Source organism: Chiloscyllium plagiosum, chromosome 4 (assembly GCF_004010195.1).
Source record: "Chiloscyllium plagiosum isolate BGI_BamShark_2017 chromosome 4, ASM401019v2, whole genome shotgun sequence".
In the NCBI taxonomy this organism is placed as follows: domain Eukaryota; kingdom Metazoa; phylum Chordata; class Chondrichthyes; order Orectolobiformes; family Hemiscylliidae; genus Chiloscyllium; species Chiloscyllium plagiosum.
The window spans coordinates 12,906,187-12,922,553 of record NC_057713.1 but is presented as its reverse complement, the minus strand read 5'-3'; the positions used below and the strand labels follow the sequence as shown (position 1 = coordinate 12,922,553).

General features: G+C 42.6%; 1 protein-coding gene across 2 annotated transcripts in view; it reads left to right on the top strand.

Annotated features, from left to right (window-relative positions):
* The first annotated feature begins 10,688 nt into the window (after window positions 1-10,688).
* Window positions 10,689-16,367, top strand: part of si:dkey-29h14.10 — a 16,515-nt gene continuing 10,836 nt past the window's right edge. Inside the window, exons 1-2 of one of the 2 annotated variants that reach the window (XM_043687733.1) lie at window positions 10,689-11,000; window positions 12,218-12,475. In XM_043687733.1, coding sequence (XP_043543668.1) covers window positions 10,988-11,000; window positions 12,218-12,475 — 271 coding nt within the window. In that variant the 5' untranslated portion in view covers window positions 10,689-10,987. The remainder of the gene's footprint in view (window positions 11,001-12,217; window positions 12,476-16,367) is intronic. The other variant, XM_043687732.1, reaches the window with a different exon arrangement.

Below are 16,367 nucleotides of genomic sequence, written 5' to 3'. Positions count from 1 at the left end.
TAGTCCTGTTATTGCTGTCAGCTAATGTTGATAACTGCATTGAGTCAAATAGCATTCTTGCCAATTCTTTGCATAAAAATGGTTAAAAATAAAGGCAGGAGAGCAAGTGGTTAGGATGACATGCAAATTTTGTAGCAGAAATGCACATGTTACATGAGCAGGAAAAAAGACATGGCAGATGGGATATAATGGGGGGGGGGGTTATGCATTCTGGCAAGAAGAAGAGAGATGTCAATGTCATTTAAATGGAAAAAAGACTGCAGAAAGCTCAGAACAGAGGAATTTGAGGGTTCTCGCCTATGACTCACAGAAAGCTAGCATCCAAGTTCAGAGGGTCAGAACACATTGGAATATTGTGTGCAGTTTTAGGCCCTATATCTCAGGAACAATGTACTGGACGTGGACCATGTTCAGAGAAGGTTCATGAAAATAGTCCCAGGAATGAAAAGTTTAACATATGAAAAACATTTAAGGACTCTGGGTTTATATTCAATGGAGCTTAGAAGGATGAGGGGGGGTTCTAATTGAAACATACAGAATATTGAATGGCCTGGACAGAGTGGATGTTAGGAAGATGTTTCCATTGGTGTGAGAAATGAGGACCCGAAGGCATAGCCTTAAACTAAAGGGAAGACCTATTAGAACAGCGATAAGGAGAAACTTCTTCAGCCAGAAAGTGGTGAATCTATGGAATTCATTGCCACAGAAGGCTTGAGAGGCCAGGTCATTGAGTATATTTAAGACTGAGATAGATAGGTTCTTGACTGTTAAGAGGATCGAGGGTTACAGGGAGAGAGTGGAGAATGGGGATGAGAAACTTATCAGCCATGATTGAACAGTGAAGCAGATTTGATGGGCTGACTGGCCTAATTTCTGCTCCTGTGTCTTATGGCCTTATAGGGAAGGCAAATAGAATATTGACCTTTAATTTCAAAGGGAATAGAATATAAAAGTAGAAAGGTTTTACTCAGTCCAGTGTATGATCTGTAGAATTGACTACATGCAGGGCTGTTGGTGGTTGAAGACTCAACTTAAGTAAGTTATTGCAAAGTTTGTGACTCCCTCCTTTGCCTCTATATGTACACAATGAAATCTTAGTGTTGGCACATTTGATGTAGGATGCTTCTTTATTTAGGTTTGGTAACAAGCTGGGGACATTCATAAATCACTGGGGAGATTTATCCTTTTTAGGAATTCCCTGTGTTACTGCTGACTATCTGGAAGTTTCCTGCCATGGCTGAGTTTTAGATTAGATTACATTACAGTGTGGAAACAGGCCCTTCGGCCCAACAAGTCCACACCGATCCGCCGAAGCGCAACCCACCCATACCCCTACACTTACCCCTTACCTAATACTAGGGGCAATTTAGCATGGCCAATTCACCTGACCTGCACATCTTTGGACTGTGGGAGGAAACCGGAGCACCCGGAGGAAACCCACGCAGACAGGGGGAGAACGTGCAAACTCCACACAGTCAGTCGCCTGAGGCGGGAACTGAACCCAGGTCTCTGGCACTGTGAGGCAGCAGTGCTAACCACTGTGCCACCGTGCCGCCCAAAGTCTGAGTAAAGCAACTGTTTCAGGAGTCTGGTGTCTGGCATATGAGTAGCGTTTCCTGTCCATTGGTGCTCGTTTTGAGTGACTATTGATAGTCTGAAAGAGAGACAGAGAAAACACTGCTGTTAGATTACCTTTCTTGCCACCAGATTCGGAAGTTTTTTCATGAGGGTGTTGCTGTGGTAATTCGCCAGTGTTTTCAGGTATCTACTATAGGTTGTCCAAGTCTCCAAAACATGTTGGAGCAGGGGATCACTGCTCCTCAGTAAAACATTTCCTTAGTCTTGGGTTGCACTTCCTGACATGGCCTAGGCCGAGGCCTCTGGATGAATACATAATATAATTCATGACAATACCACTATCTCACTAGGATAGAACACAAGATTTCAGGATTATTGCTACACTACTAGCATCTACCTAGCAATGTAGAAAATTGTCTAGGTATGTCCTTTACACAAAAAAAACTGGACAAATCTATCCAGATCAATGACCATTCCATCAGTCTACTCTCAATAAAGTGATGAAAGATGTCATCGAAAGTGCTATCAAACAGCACTTGTTTTGCAATAATCTGCTCACTGATGCCCAGTTTGAGTGCTGCAGGGTCCTGACCACTGTATAGCTTTGGTTCAAACATGGATAAAATGGTTCAATTTCTTGAAGTGAGAATGATATTGACTGCTTTTAATGTCAAGATCACAATTAACAGAGTGTGACATCAAAGAGTCCTAGTAAAACGGGAGATGAAACGAATTGTGGAAATCTTTGCTGGTTGGAGCGTACCTGGCATAAAGAAAGATGCTTGATGGAAGTCTGTTGTCTCAGCTCCAGGAGATCTCTGCAGGAGACAAATCTGATAGAATTATTTTTAGCAATGTAATGAGCAAGTTAGATAGAGGACAAACAGTAGATGTAATCTATTTGGATTTCCAGAAGATCTTTGACAAGGTATCGCACAGAGGTTACTAAATAAGATAAGAGCCCATAGTGTTCGGGGCAATGTACTAGCATGGATAGAGGATTGGCTGACTTACAGAAGGCAGAGAGTGAGGATGAAGGAACATTTTCTGAATAGCAGCCAGTGCCTAGTGGAGTTCCACAAGGTTCAGTGTTAGGACCACAATTATTCACATTGTACAATAAATGTGGAATTGACGGCATTGTTTGCAGATGACACAGGTGGAGGGACAGGCGATTTTGAGGCAGTGGGAAAGCTGCAAAAGGACTTTAACAGGCTAGGAGAATAGGCAGAGAAGTGGCAGATGGAATACAATGTATGAAACTTTATAGGAAGAATAGAGGTGTACATTATTTTCTAAATGGAGAAAATACCACAAAGGGACTTAACAGAATCCTGAACTAGGACTCCCAAGATTAACATGGAGGTTCAGTTGGCAGTTAGGAAAGTAAGCACAATGTTTGCATTCATTTCAAGAGGGCTAAAGAGCAGGATGTACTGCTGAGGTTGTCTCCGGTTCTTGCCAGACTGCATTTGGAATATTGTGAGCAATTTTGTGACCTCAACCTAATGAAGGATGTTCTGGCCTTGGAGGGAGTCCAGAGGAGATTCACAAAAATGATCCCAGGAATGAAGATCTTATCATATGAGAAACAGTTGAGGACTTGTTCTGTACTTGAAGGAGTTTAGAAGGATGAGGGGGATTTCATTAAAACTTATAGAATACTAGAGGTCTGGATACAGTGGGCATAGAGAAGATGTTTCCAGTAGTAGGAGAGCACAGCCTCACAGTGATCCTTTAAAATTGAGATGAGAAATGTTTTTAGCCAAAGAGTGATGAATCTGTGGAACTCGTTGCTGCAGAAGGCTGAGGAGGCCAAGTCATTGAGTTTATTTAAGACAGATATATAGATTCTTGATTAGTAAGGGGATCAAGAGTTAGGGGGAGAAAGCAGGAGAATAGGATTGAGAAACAGGACAGATATGATTGAATAGGGGAGAAGACTCCATGAGCTGAATAACCTAATTCTACTCCTATATCTTATGGTCTGAGACCAAATTCTTTTGCAGACCAGAGCCAATCAAGGCTATGTTATCACACCAATGCTTTTCCTGATCTTCCTTGCTGCAACACTCCGCCTCGCACTCAGCAAGCTGCCCTTGGCAGTGAAGCTAATCTCCAGAATAAAATGGAACCTGCTCAACCAATGCTGCTTGCAGAACAAATCCAAGATTGTCTAATCTCTGTTATTAAATCATGGTGTGTAGATGCTGCTTATGTCTACGCATACTCTGATGGCTTGGAACTTGGCTTCGTCAACAACTCAATAAATTAACAAGAATTGAAAAAAATCAGGTCAATTACCCTTTATTTCGTGCATATGCAGAGAGAGCCAGTCTTCATAGACTCCCTACAGTGTGGAAACAGACCATTAGACCCAACAAGTCCATACTGACTCTCCAAACAATATCCCACCCAGACCCATTCCCCTACTCTATTAGTTTCCATTTCCCCTGACTTATGCATCTAACTTAGACATCCCTGAACGCTATGGGCAATTTAGCATGGCCAATTCACCTAACTTGCACATCTTTGGACTATGAGAGGAAACTGGAACACGCAGAGGAAACCCATGCAGACATGTGGAGAATGTGCAAAATCCACACTGACAGTTGCCTGAGGCTGGAATCGATCTTGAATCCCTGGTGCTGTAAGCAGCAGTGCTAACCACTGAGCCATCATGCTGCCCACAAAGTGTAACACAAAGCTCATACACTCCCTCACACACACACCCCCTCTCACAGACTTACACCCCTTTACACTCACGCTTGCACATATACACATAGTCTCTCACAGACACTCATAACCCCCTCCCTCCTCCGCATACACATCCACATGCACACAATCACATATAAGTTTATGGGGTGAATTTATAATTACACAATTTCATTTTATTTTGCTCAAAATCTACATGAATCCATGTAAGATTCTGTAAATCCTTTTTTAGTTTAGAATCAGTCTGAACATTGGGCCACAGACAGCCTCACACAGGGCACCTAACACCTTCAATGCATTATCTAGGCCAACATGGCACCTATTGTTAAAGTTCTCTTGAGAATATCACTTTCAGAAAGTTCTGGGATTTACATATGAAAGAACTGAAACCAACATGCCCATTCTAAAAGATGAGAGACTTAACAAACAATCCCAGTATTTTTCAATATATCATTTCAGTTACATCATACTGTAAATGTTTGCTATAAATTCTGTGTCCTATGATCTTATACTCCACAACCACCTGATGAAGGAACAGCGCTCCAAAAGCTAGTGCTTCCAAATAAACCTGTTGGACTATAGTTTAGTGTGGTGAGATTTTTAACTTTGTACACCCCAGTCCAACTCTGCCATCTCCAAATCATACTATTATAAACTCAGGTAGATTACAGAAACTTTTGATTTTTATGTAAAACATCACAACATACATATTACAATTTCCACAGTTTTCTGTCCGGGTGTCTAACATTGTCTGCTGTTTTCCCACAGTTTTTACATAGACATTGCCTGTATTTAACACAGAGCCAACTCTATTTTGCTAATAGAGCAGCTCCTATCCTTTTAGCTAGCCTCCATACCTCTGTGGTTGCCACTGACTTTTACAATCTGACTGAAACTGATTGAACACCTTTAGACCCGGGTTCAATTCCCGCCTCAGGTGACTGACTGTGTGGAGTTTGCACATTTTCCCCATGTCTGTGTGGATTTCCTCCGGGTGCTCCGGTTTCCTCCCACAGTCCAAAAATGTGCAGGTTAGGTGAATTGGCCATGCTAAATTGCCTGTAGTGTTAGGAGCAGGGGTAAATGTGGGGGAATGGGTCTGGGTGGGTTGCGCTTCGGCGGGTCGGTGTGGACTTGTTGGGTCGAAGGGCCTGTTTCCACACTGTAAATAATCTAAAAAAAAACTATCACATCACGAGAGAATATTGGCCTTACACTAAACATTTGTCAGAAAAATGCAACTTCCAGTCTGTCTCTGCCACTTCCCAACCCTGCCCCATCCCCACTTTCAAAGCCCAAATCAAGCCCTTTGACAACATTACCACTTTCCATACCTTGGGATTCTGCTGTTAAGGGCAAGCATCAATGAGATTCAACACTATCCTCATTGACCCAGGGGAGTGTTTGATTGCCTGAGAAAGTGAATGCTTGAAGACTCGGAGTTCAAACCAGGCACTAAACTTATGGTTTAGAGAGCAGCAGTGATATGCATCCTCTTGCACACCTGAGATGTGGACCATATACAGTAGATACCTTGAGAAGGAGGACCACTGCTGCCTCTGCAAGATCCTGCAAGTCCATTGGCAGGACAGGCATTCCAATGTTAATGATCTCTCTCTCAGGCCACATCCTCAGCATTGAATTACTGACTCACTAAAACAGTCCCTCTGGGCAGGCCAAATCATCCACAAGTCTGGCATTATATACCAGAAACAAGTGCTCTACTTGGAGCTTTGGCACAGCAAGGCACCCTCAGGAGGGCAAAGGAAACACTTCAAGGATACTGTCAAAGAAAGGGTAAGAGACCCTGGCCCAAGACCACTTGAAGGGGTTGAAGCCAAGGAAATTTAGTTAATTGGATCCAGAACTGCCTGAGTGGCAGGGACCAGAGAGTGATGGTCGAAGGGTGTTTTTATGACAGGGAACCTTTTTCTGGTGGGGTTTCACAAGGATCAGTGTTGAGGGCACTTGCTGGTTGTAATATATATGACCAATTAAGACATCAACACAAGAGGGTTGGTTGATATGAACATTTGTGGGGTGAATGACATTTGATAACAGGAGGATATAGATGGGCTGGTCAGATGTACTGTTCAGGGGCAAATAGAGTTCAATCCAGTGACTGTGAGGTGATGCACTTGGACAGGACAAACAAGGCCAGGGGATACTTGGTTCAAGGTGATGTCACTATAGTTCTACTGATGTGTTCTCTCACTGGTGGTGATTTAATGTGAGCTCACCACACCTCAGGGGAGGGGAGAGGTTCAGAAGGTGTCACGGTAACTTCAGCTGGTACAGGAACTGAATCCATGCTGTTGGAATCTCACTGGTTTGCAAACCAGCCATCAATTAGCTAACTGAGCTAATCAACCTCTGATGCATGTCAGAATTTCTTCAGAACCACTCCATATTAGAAACATTAACTCTGTTTCTCCCTCCACAGATTCTGCCAGACCTGCTTAGTTTCTCCAGCACTTTGTATTTGTGTTTCAGATCTTTGGAGTCCTCAGTATTTTGCTTTTACTTGAGGTTTTGCAGCCGCTCTGAAGAGCTGACATTAAGTGTGACTACCATGACTGGCTGCATTACATTCAACAGAGTGTTTCAGAGTAAGCTGAAATAATATAAGGATAGAAACTAAAACACTTTCACCTATTAAGAAGTGAAACTTTCGCAGTCTTTCCAGAACTCTGCAAGAATTTCCCCAAAATACTTCCAACATGAAAAAAAATCACACATTGAAACAGGAATGACTCATAGGAATCATAGATCGAGCTGAGTGCAGTGTGTTTCATTGTGTAGCATGTTACCTAATTCACCCTAAATTTCATTCACTCTTACCATATGGTAATCCAATTATTCTGAAATACATACAACTGCATTGCTTCACTCTCACTGTGAATCACTGAATAACTTACACAGAGAAAACAAGTTTCAGAGAGTTTCTTACCCAATACATTCACAGCTGTGGAAAAATAATCTCAATTTTTTTTCCATATTGAATTTATTGAGGTAAATTGTTACTGTTGACTTGAAAAAAGCATTGAACAATAACTAGAGAAGTTTTGGAACAAAGATTGTCTCGACTCTTACTCCTAAGATCTTTCTGAGTAATGAATGTAGAGCAAATATTTAACTTATTTGCTGAAAGAAATGAACAAATAAATTTCTGCCACTATTTTTTTGCAAGTACTGAATAAAATGTGAATATAAAGTCTCAAACTTTCACAAAATTACACCTAGATATTTTGGTAAGTTAAGTTTTCTCCCTTTATTAATTAGTAGATATCTAACTAAGGACCCTCTGAGTTTTTGACCTAATAGTAAGAAAGTAAAGGAGTTAAATTAAGTTTCGACATGCTCTGGAAATTGAGAAACTGTTCTTGAGAAACTTACAATAGTAACAGATGATACAAAGGTGGGCTTGAGGATCATCACACATGATGACAATCTCTTTAAGTTTTTTGTAATAATGGACAGTAAGGAATATGTTTCCATCTGCAACTCAGCAATTCATTCCCATTTCAAGGAAAGCAACTGGAATTTTGGCATTTGTTGCTAAAGGAATAGAATGAAAACGTTGGGGTGTGTTGCTGCAACTGTACAATGCATTAGTGAGATATGATTATTGTGATTAAAGATGACTTCAACCTGTCCTGTAAAAGCTTCTGATTATTCCAATTGCCACTCGAGGGGCCTCACATTGCTCACAAGTAGAACTTGTGTGCTCAGATGGAAAAAATAAACATTTACTTAATCCACTCCATAGTCACAATGATTTTCACATTTACAAGTTGCAGGTGTATGGAGGGACACATAGGTTGCCCTCAACTCTGAGTCACAGACTCAGACTGGTAAGCAAGGTACCTCTCTGCATAACCTGCATATTCCTTTCTTCTTAGCCTCCCTATTGAGCAGAGATGCTGCAAGCATTCCAAGATGGCACAAAGTAATTAAGCGCGAACAGCAGCATTGCATTGAAAAATGCTATTGTGCTCCAAAACACAGCATTACGTGCTGAAATACGGAATTGTTAAGTGGATCAGAATCGTGTCAAGAATAACCCATTGGCCAAAGTGTTACTTTTTTATTGGAAAGCTAATCTCTGCAGAGATTTTTGATTTTCTTTTTCCTGAGAACTGTTGAAGCACTTGCAACAATCTTCAGCCAGAAGTGCTGGGTTCAATGATTGATTCCAACCTTCTCTGGAAATCCTGCCACCACGGTGCTAAACCTCAATCACTTTGATTCAATCTCATGATAATCAAGAAATGGCTGAAGGCACCAGATACTGCAAAGGGTATGGGCCTTGACAACATTCTGACAATACTACTGAAGCCATGTGCTCCAGAATTCACAGCACCCTTAAGCTACAACACTGATATTTAACCGACAATGTAGAAAATAGTCCAGGTAAATCCTGTACACAGAAAGCAGGATAAATTCAACCCAATTACTGCTCCCATCACTCTACTCTTGATTGCAGTAGAGTGATGGAAGGTGTCATCAGCAGTGCAATCAAGCCACGCCTACTCAGCAATAACCTGCTCAATGATGTCCAGTTTGCGTTCTGCCAGAGCCATTCAGCTCATCACAGCCTTGGTTTAAACATGGACAAAAGGGTTGAGGCGAGAGTGACAGTGACTGACCTTGACATCAAGGACACATTTGACTGAATGACACATCAAGGAGCCCGAGCACAAGTACTATACTGTCAAAGGGAATCGGGAGAATTCTCTGCTGCTTACAGCCATATCTGGCGCATAGTTGTTTATGTTGGGGGTCAGCTTTTCATCCAGGATCTTTTCTAATGAACCTGTTTGGTGATGTTATTACACATGTCAGGGGCAGGTGGGACTTAAACATGGCTGAGAAGTAAGAACATGACAACTGCAGCACCAAGAGTCCTTAAGTTCCTCAGAGTGGTTTTCTGGACCATCTTTAGCTGCTTCATCTAAGACTTTCTCTCCAATATAAGGTTAGAACTGGGGATAGTTGCCAATGATTGCACCATGTTCAGCAGCATTCATATGATACATGTGGTACTGGTATTGAAGCAGTCTATGTGACATTTGCATCACACAAATGCCAGCTAATGATCATCTCCAACAAAACAGAATCTAACCCTTGACATTCAATGGTATTACCATCACTGAATCCCACACTATCAAAATCCTGAGGGGTTACCCTTAGCTAGAAATTGAACTGGATTTACCATATTAATACAGTGGATAACAGAGCAGAAGCTAGGAATACTTCAGTGATTAACTCACTTCCTGACTCCCAATGCCACATCAATAAGGCACAGGTTAGGAGTATGAATACTTTCCAGTTGTCTGGATGAGTGCAATTCCAACAACACCTCAAGAAACTTGGCACCATCCAGGAGAAAGCAACTCACTTGATTGGCATCACATCCACAACGTCCACTCCATCCACCACTGATGCTCAGTAGCAACAGTATCTACAAGATGTATTGCATAAATTCAGTACCTTCAGGACTGCTAAGTATTATAGTTGGGGTATGATATGTTAAGGCATTGTCCCTTTAAGAGGTGCGTCATATGAGCACTTCTGAGTCAATAGCCAGGTTCGTTGTCTTGTTTTGGTTACTTTCAGAGAATAAAGCCTTCCTGTTGGGTTACAACAAACAATGAATTTGTATGTTCTTAAATTCTGACTGGAGCCTAGTAACTGTCCAATATAGGATGATGACCACTATCATCTAGAAAAACAAGGGCAGCAGATATTTGGGAACATCATCTGCAAGCAACTTTCCTTCCAGACTTGGAAATCCATCACTGTTCTTTCAGTGTCACTGGATTGAAATCCTGAAGGTCCATCTTTTAGTGGCATTGTGGGTCTACCTACAGCACAGCAGCAGTTCAAGAACGCTGCTCACCACCAGCTTCTCCAGGGCATCTAGAGATGGGCCATAAATGCTGACCCAGCCAACAACACCCACATGGCTTGAATGAATAGCAAAAAAATTAGAGGAATAAACATTTATGCTTCTACATGTCTGCCTCAGTAATTATTGCATCTTCATTGAATAAGTTTTGTTCTGATAATAAACCAATTATGCTTTTTTTTTTAAGAAACCCTCTCGATAGCTCTGACATAAATAAGGTTTTTAATTGAATGTTGGAAATGGAAGAAGTATTTTTCTTTTGTGTTGCATTCCATTGACTTGTGGAACATTCTTCCAGCCCTGGCTGTACAGTACACCACCCTATGCATGCAAAGGTTCATAATCTGACAGTTCAACTCTGGTTTATAGAGGGCAGAATGCAGCAGGCAGCTAGGATTGAGCTAGAATGGTCAAATTGAAGGGGCTGAGTTTGAACAGCAGAGATGAGAGGGGCTGGAACTGGCTAATGACAAGGAGTGGGAACAGGATATGATCGACAGCTGCGTTTCTTCTTTGAAGAAAATGTTTATTTCTGTAACAACCTGTTGCAAAGCAATAGAAGCAGAGAGCCCTGAGGAGGGGAGCAGCCTTTGCCTTTTCGCTCTGGGTGGGAAAGGCTGGAATATGACCGGGGATTCCCTGCGCCGCTGCGGCACGGCGTGGGGAGGAAGAGGCAGGGGAACTTCTGGGCGTGAGAGCTGCAGTTAAAACTGCTTCAGCAGAGGCTGGGGAGGACACACACAGACCGCCCCGACAGCTGGCAGCGACGGCTTGTCGGCTACGATGGCATCACAGGGTAAGAGAGCTCATTCCATTGGCAATGGCTAATGGGGAAAGCAGCCTCTGACAGGAAATCTGAGTGACGGGGGGAGTGTTGACAATCCCATGTCATGAATTCAGTAATTTTGTTTTGTCAACAGAATCAGTGAAGTATCTATTTCCCAGAGGGACCCGGGGAAACGGTGGTCAGACGGTGATAGTCTGAGGCACCTTTCTGGAGCTTGTTTTTACAAGGTGGGGGAAAGAGCTAAATTACCTCCGGGGTTTCTCTCGAGGCATGTGGCGGTCATAGCTGGAGAGTACTACCCTTGTGAATCTCTGCAGTAAAATGTTTCCTGTCATTGCAGACCGTAGGAGTAGCAGTGGGTTGAAAAATCACATTGCTGCTGTTGCCGATTCAAATGCACTCTGCTCCTTTCGAGAATAAGTTACAAAGTGAAATACTGGACTTTTTTTTTATGCCTTCATCCCTTCATCAGAGAGCTTTGGATGCGCCATCGCTGAATTTATTGAAGGTGGAGACAGACAGATGCTTAGTCTTGCAGGGAGTCTCCAAAGGAAACAGGGGCAGTGAAGTGGTGGCTCAAGGGCGTCCATAATGACACTGACAGGCTCGACGGGCCAAATAGCCGACTCCTGCACCAATGTCTTATGTCCTTATCATAGCTGGAGCTTGGGCCGTTGGGGCCTGACGCCAGTCCCTCTCCCCAACATATTCCCACTGTGGGGTTGGGGAGGGGTAGGGCAGAGATGGAGAGGTGGGGGGGGGGGGTCGCAGGGTTGGAGTGGAGGGTTAAGATAGTGATGGATAGGGGAGGATAGGAATGAGGGGAAAGGAAGGAATGGAGAGCTGATTGGTAGAACAGGGATGAAGGGGAGTGGGGAGACAGGGATGTAGGGGTGGGGCCAGCAATGGAGGGGTGAGGGAGGTTTGGTAGTCTGTGGCAGCTAAATCTCAGCACAAGACTCCACTTGGGGTCAGTCCCCATCTCGGACATCTCTGCCTTGCTCCCTTTCCTTTTTTGAAGAGGTTCATTAAGCCCTCCATCTCTGACAAGATTTTCATAATCAGTCCTAATGTCCCTTGGGGTCCAATAGTTATTTCTTGTGAAGTGATTTAATAGACTAAGTGTACTTATATTGATGCAAGTTGTTGTTCTAAATGATAGCATTTAGTTTTTGTGTATAATGAATAATAAGCTAATGACTGTACTTTCTGTTTGTGATCAATAGACTTGCGGAGACATTATTACACACTCAGTACATCAATGGGCCCAGCTTTAGTTGAGCAGGTGATATGTTTCCTGTACAGCAGCCAGGTTCTCAGTCAATATGAGCTTAATGTCATCACGTCCAAGTCTGATATCCTTACAAAGGCATGTGAACTACTTTCTGCAGTCATCCGAAAGGGGAAGAAAGCCTGTGGTATCTTCTTTCAAGCGCTTGCAATGTGTGATCCACATCTGAGCAATCAGATATTTGGAACACAAGGTAAATGTTGTTCTCATTAAAAGCCATCAACCAGTGAATCATTTTGCCGAACCAATAATCATTTTGTTTCTCCCTCCACTGATGTTTCCAGACCTGCTCAGTGCTTCCAGCATTTTCTGTTTTTATTACATTTTGCTACCTTTTAGGCACAGTCTTTGCTGACACCAGTTCTTTAGAACAGGTTTTGTTTATTGATCCAAGGCTGTAATGAGGGCAGGAGTTGAGTGACCGTGGCAGAACCCAACCTGGGCATCAGTGAGCAAGTTATTGCAAAACAAGAGCCTGCCATTGGCGGTGGGCAAGTTGTTGGAGGGAATCCTGAGAGACAGGATTTGCATGTATTTGGAAAGGCAAGGGCTGATTAGGGATAGTCAGTATGGCTTTGTGCATGGGAAATCATGTCTCATGAACATAACTGAGTTTTTTTGTAGAAGTAACAAAGAAGATTGATGAGGGCAGAGTGGTGGATGTGATCTATATGGACTTCAGTCAGATGTTCGATAAGGCTCCTCATAGTAGACTGGTTAGCAAAATTAGATATCATGGAATAGATGGAGAACTATCCATTTGGATACAGAACTGGCTCATGTAAACAGACATTTCAGTCCAACTCATCCATGCTGACCAGATATCCAAAATTAGTCTAGTCCCATTTGCTAGCATTTGGCTCATACCCTTCCAAATCCCTCCTATTCATATACCCATCCAGATGCCTTTTAAATGTTGTAATTGTACCAACCTCCATCCCTTCCTCTGGCAGCTTGTTCCAGACATGCACCACTTTCTGCATTGAAAAGGTGCCCCTTTTAGATTTTTTCCCTCTCACTTTAGCCCTATGCCCTCTAATTCTGGACTGCCTTACCCCAGGGAAAAGACCTTGGCTATTCATCCTAACCATGCCCCTCACAATTTTATAAACCTCTATAAGCCTTCGCCTCCAACGCTTTAGGGAAAATGCCCCAGCCTATTCAGCCTCTCCCTACAGATGAAAACCTCCAAAACTGGCAACATCTTTTCTGAACCCTTTCAAGTTTCACAACATCCTTCCTATAGCAGGAAGACCAGAATTGAACAGCATTCCAAAAGTGGCACCACCAATGTCCTGTACAGCCGCAACATGACCTCCCAACTCCTGTACTCAATACTCTGACCAATAAAGGCAAGCTTAACTAACACATCCTTCACTATCCTATCTACCTGTGACTGGTACATCTAATACTGTTTAGAATTAAAATTAGAATCAGAATTAGGTTTAATTGCACAAGGATACAGGAATACAGTGAGAAGTGTAAAATCTCGCCACTCCCAGCGCCTTAGGTACAAAGGTACCTAGGTACAAAATCTTAGGTACAATGTAGGAAGATAAGGAAATAAAGACAATAATTCAACATTAATGTCATTTTCAGTATAATGTACAAAAATAAAGATATAAAGTTAAAAGTTCAACACGACAGTCCCTTCTTAAGTGCTTACCCATGCTGGGCTTGCACTCCCCACAAGGGTACAATGTCCTCCCCACTTGACACTGCTGCAGATGCAGGGAGACATCAGGTTCATTCTCCTCCGCATTGGGTTCACTCTCGAGCCCTTCCCCAGGGTCTCTCACTGTCCCCCGCTCTGGGCTTAATCTCCTCCACATTAGGCTCGCTCTCTAGCCCTCTCCCATGATCTCTCACTGTACCCCTCCCCCCTTCCCCGCTATGGGCTTGATCTCCTCTGCACTGCCCCAAAGCTGTCTCCCTTCTCTGTGAAGAAACCTTGCCTCAGGCGCGCTGGACACAATAGAGCTGCCAATCTCTCCACAGGAGGTAAGTAGATAAAAGTGAGAAAAAGTTAACAAATCACACGACACCAGGTTACAGTCCATCAGGTTTATTTGGAAGCACTAGATTTTGGAGTGCTGCTTCTTCATCAGGTCGCTAATGATGGAGCAGTGCTCCAAAAGTAAGTGCTTCCAAATAAACCTGTTGGACAATAACCTGATGTTGTGTGATTTCTAATGTTGTCCACCCCAGTCATACACCGGCTCCGCTACATCGAAGTAAGAAAAACAAGTTGTGAAAGAAAAGGAAAAAGTAAAAGTGTTTGGAGCAGATGAGCTCTGGGCAGGAGCCCATGTACTGCGTTGCTACTCCACCACCATCTTGACAATAAGATGGAAGGCAAGGTGTTATGACATTCTCTTTGGAATTAATTATAATGTTTTGTTTGTGGTAGTGACATAGATTTGGCCATCTAACAAACACCAATGTTGGACATATATTTAACTTGATATAAAAGTTGAGAAATCATCTGTGATCTTATTTATTTCTCGTGACTTCTCTGATTCTTAAATCCTTTTGGTTATTATTGACAAATGTTAATAAATGTAGTAATGGTGGTGCGAATTGAAAGATAATTCCAGTCCAAATGATCAACTTCCTCTCAATTGTAGAATATGTTTGAGTGAGCTATGATGTTTTATATAACCACAGGAAATGTTGGAAACCCCTTAATGAGATTTGAAGTATTCTGTATCAAATGGTGATTGTAGTCACTGGTTTCAGATTACCTAATGCAGTTTGACTGTGTTTACTGTGATGTTCTTTATTCAGCAATTAGGTTTTGTTCCTTTATTTCATAACCTTTCAAGATTACTGAAGTCCCCTTGCTGAAATGAGAAGTGGAAAATTCTGAATGTAAATGGAATAAAGTCATAAGATAATTGCAGCACAGAATGGTGCCATTTGAACCAACATGCCTGTGTTGACCCTCTGCAAAAACAGTTAATGTAGTGCCACTCCGCTACTTTTTCCTACCTTTACATTTTCAGGTAATCACCCAGTTCCCTTTTGGGTGCCTCGATTGAATCTGCCTCCAGCACACTCTCAGATAATATATTTCAGACTCGATAGATGGAGAAATTGCAGTTCCCCATTTAGCAACTATTTGTTGTGGAGTATGCCTCAGGCATGCCGGAGGACTGTCCTATGGAATTAATGATAGGTTAATGTTGTTCCAAGATCTTTTGCTAACGAGGCATCACGGTTTTTAACAGTGTAGCTTTTAACAGCAGGGTGCTCAGTGTTATATGATGAGTGGCAGTGATTTGATTATAGAGCTGTGTATAATATAATGCATATAATTTGTTGACAAAGTAAAGGAAAGGCTAATGACGCTGTTATTTATGTACAAATTGTACACCTTGAGCTGAGGGGCAGATGATGCTCAGATATTGAAAAGCTGTTGAACAATTTGAATTATATAACACCTACATCTCAGCACCTAGCACAACATTGAAACAGATGAGCAGTGTATAGGTGCTGTACTTTGGATTCAAATGCAGACTAAACTTTCCACACAAGTTAAGTCTTGTTCTTTTCAGTCTAAGTATATTTTTATTGACATGTTAATTTCAATCACAACTGGCTGAACTCTGCGGTAATGGAATTGCTATCCTAAAGCTGAATCCTTCAGGTTTTAATCGTAGAAGATTTAAAAATGTAAAATTTTTAAATACCATTGTCCTCTTTCTGTCTCTTTCTCTCTCTTATCTCAGTCTTTCTTTCCACCTCTTTATATGGGCGGCACGGTGGCACAGTGGTTAGCACTGCTGCGGCACAGTGGTTAGCACTGCTGCCTCACAGCGCCTGAGACCTGGGTTCAATTCCCGCCTCAGGCCACTGACTGTGTGAAGTTTGCACGTTCTCCCTGTGTCTGCGTGGGTTTCCTCTGGGTGCTCCGGTTTCCTCCCACAGCACCAAAGATGTGCAGGTCAGGTGAATTGGCCATGCTACATTGTCCGTAGTGTTAGGTAAGGGGTAAATATCGGGGTATGGGTGAGTTGCGCTTCGGCGGGGCGGTGTGGACTTGTTGGGCCGAAGGGCCTGTTTCCACACTGTAATGTAATCTA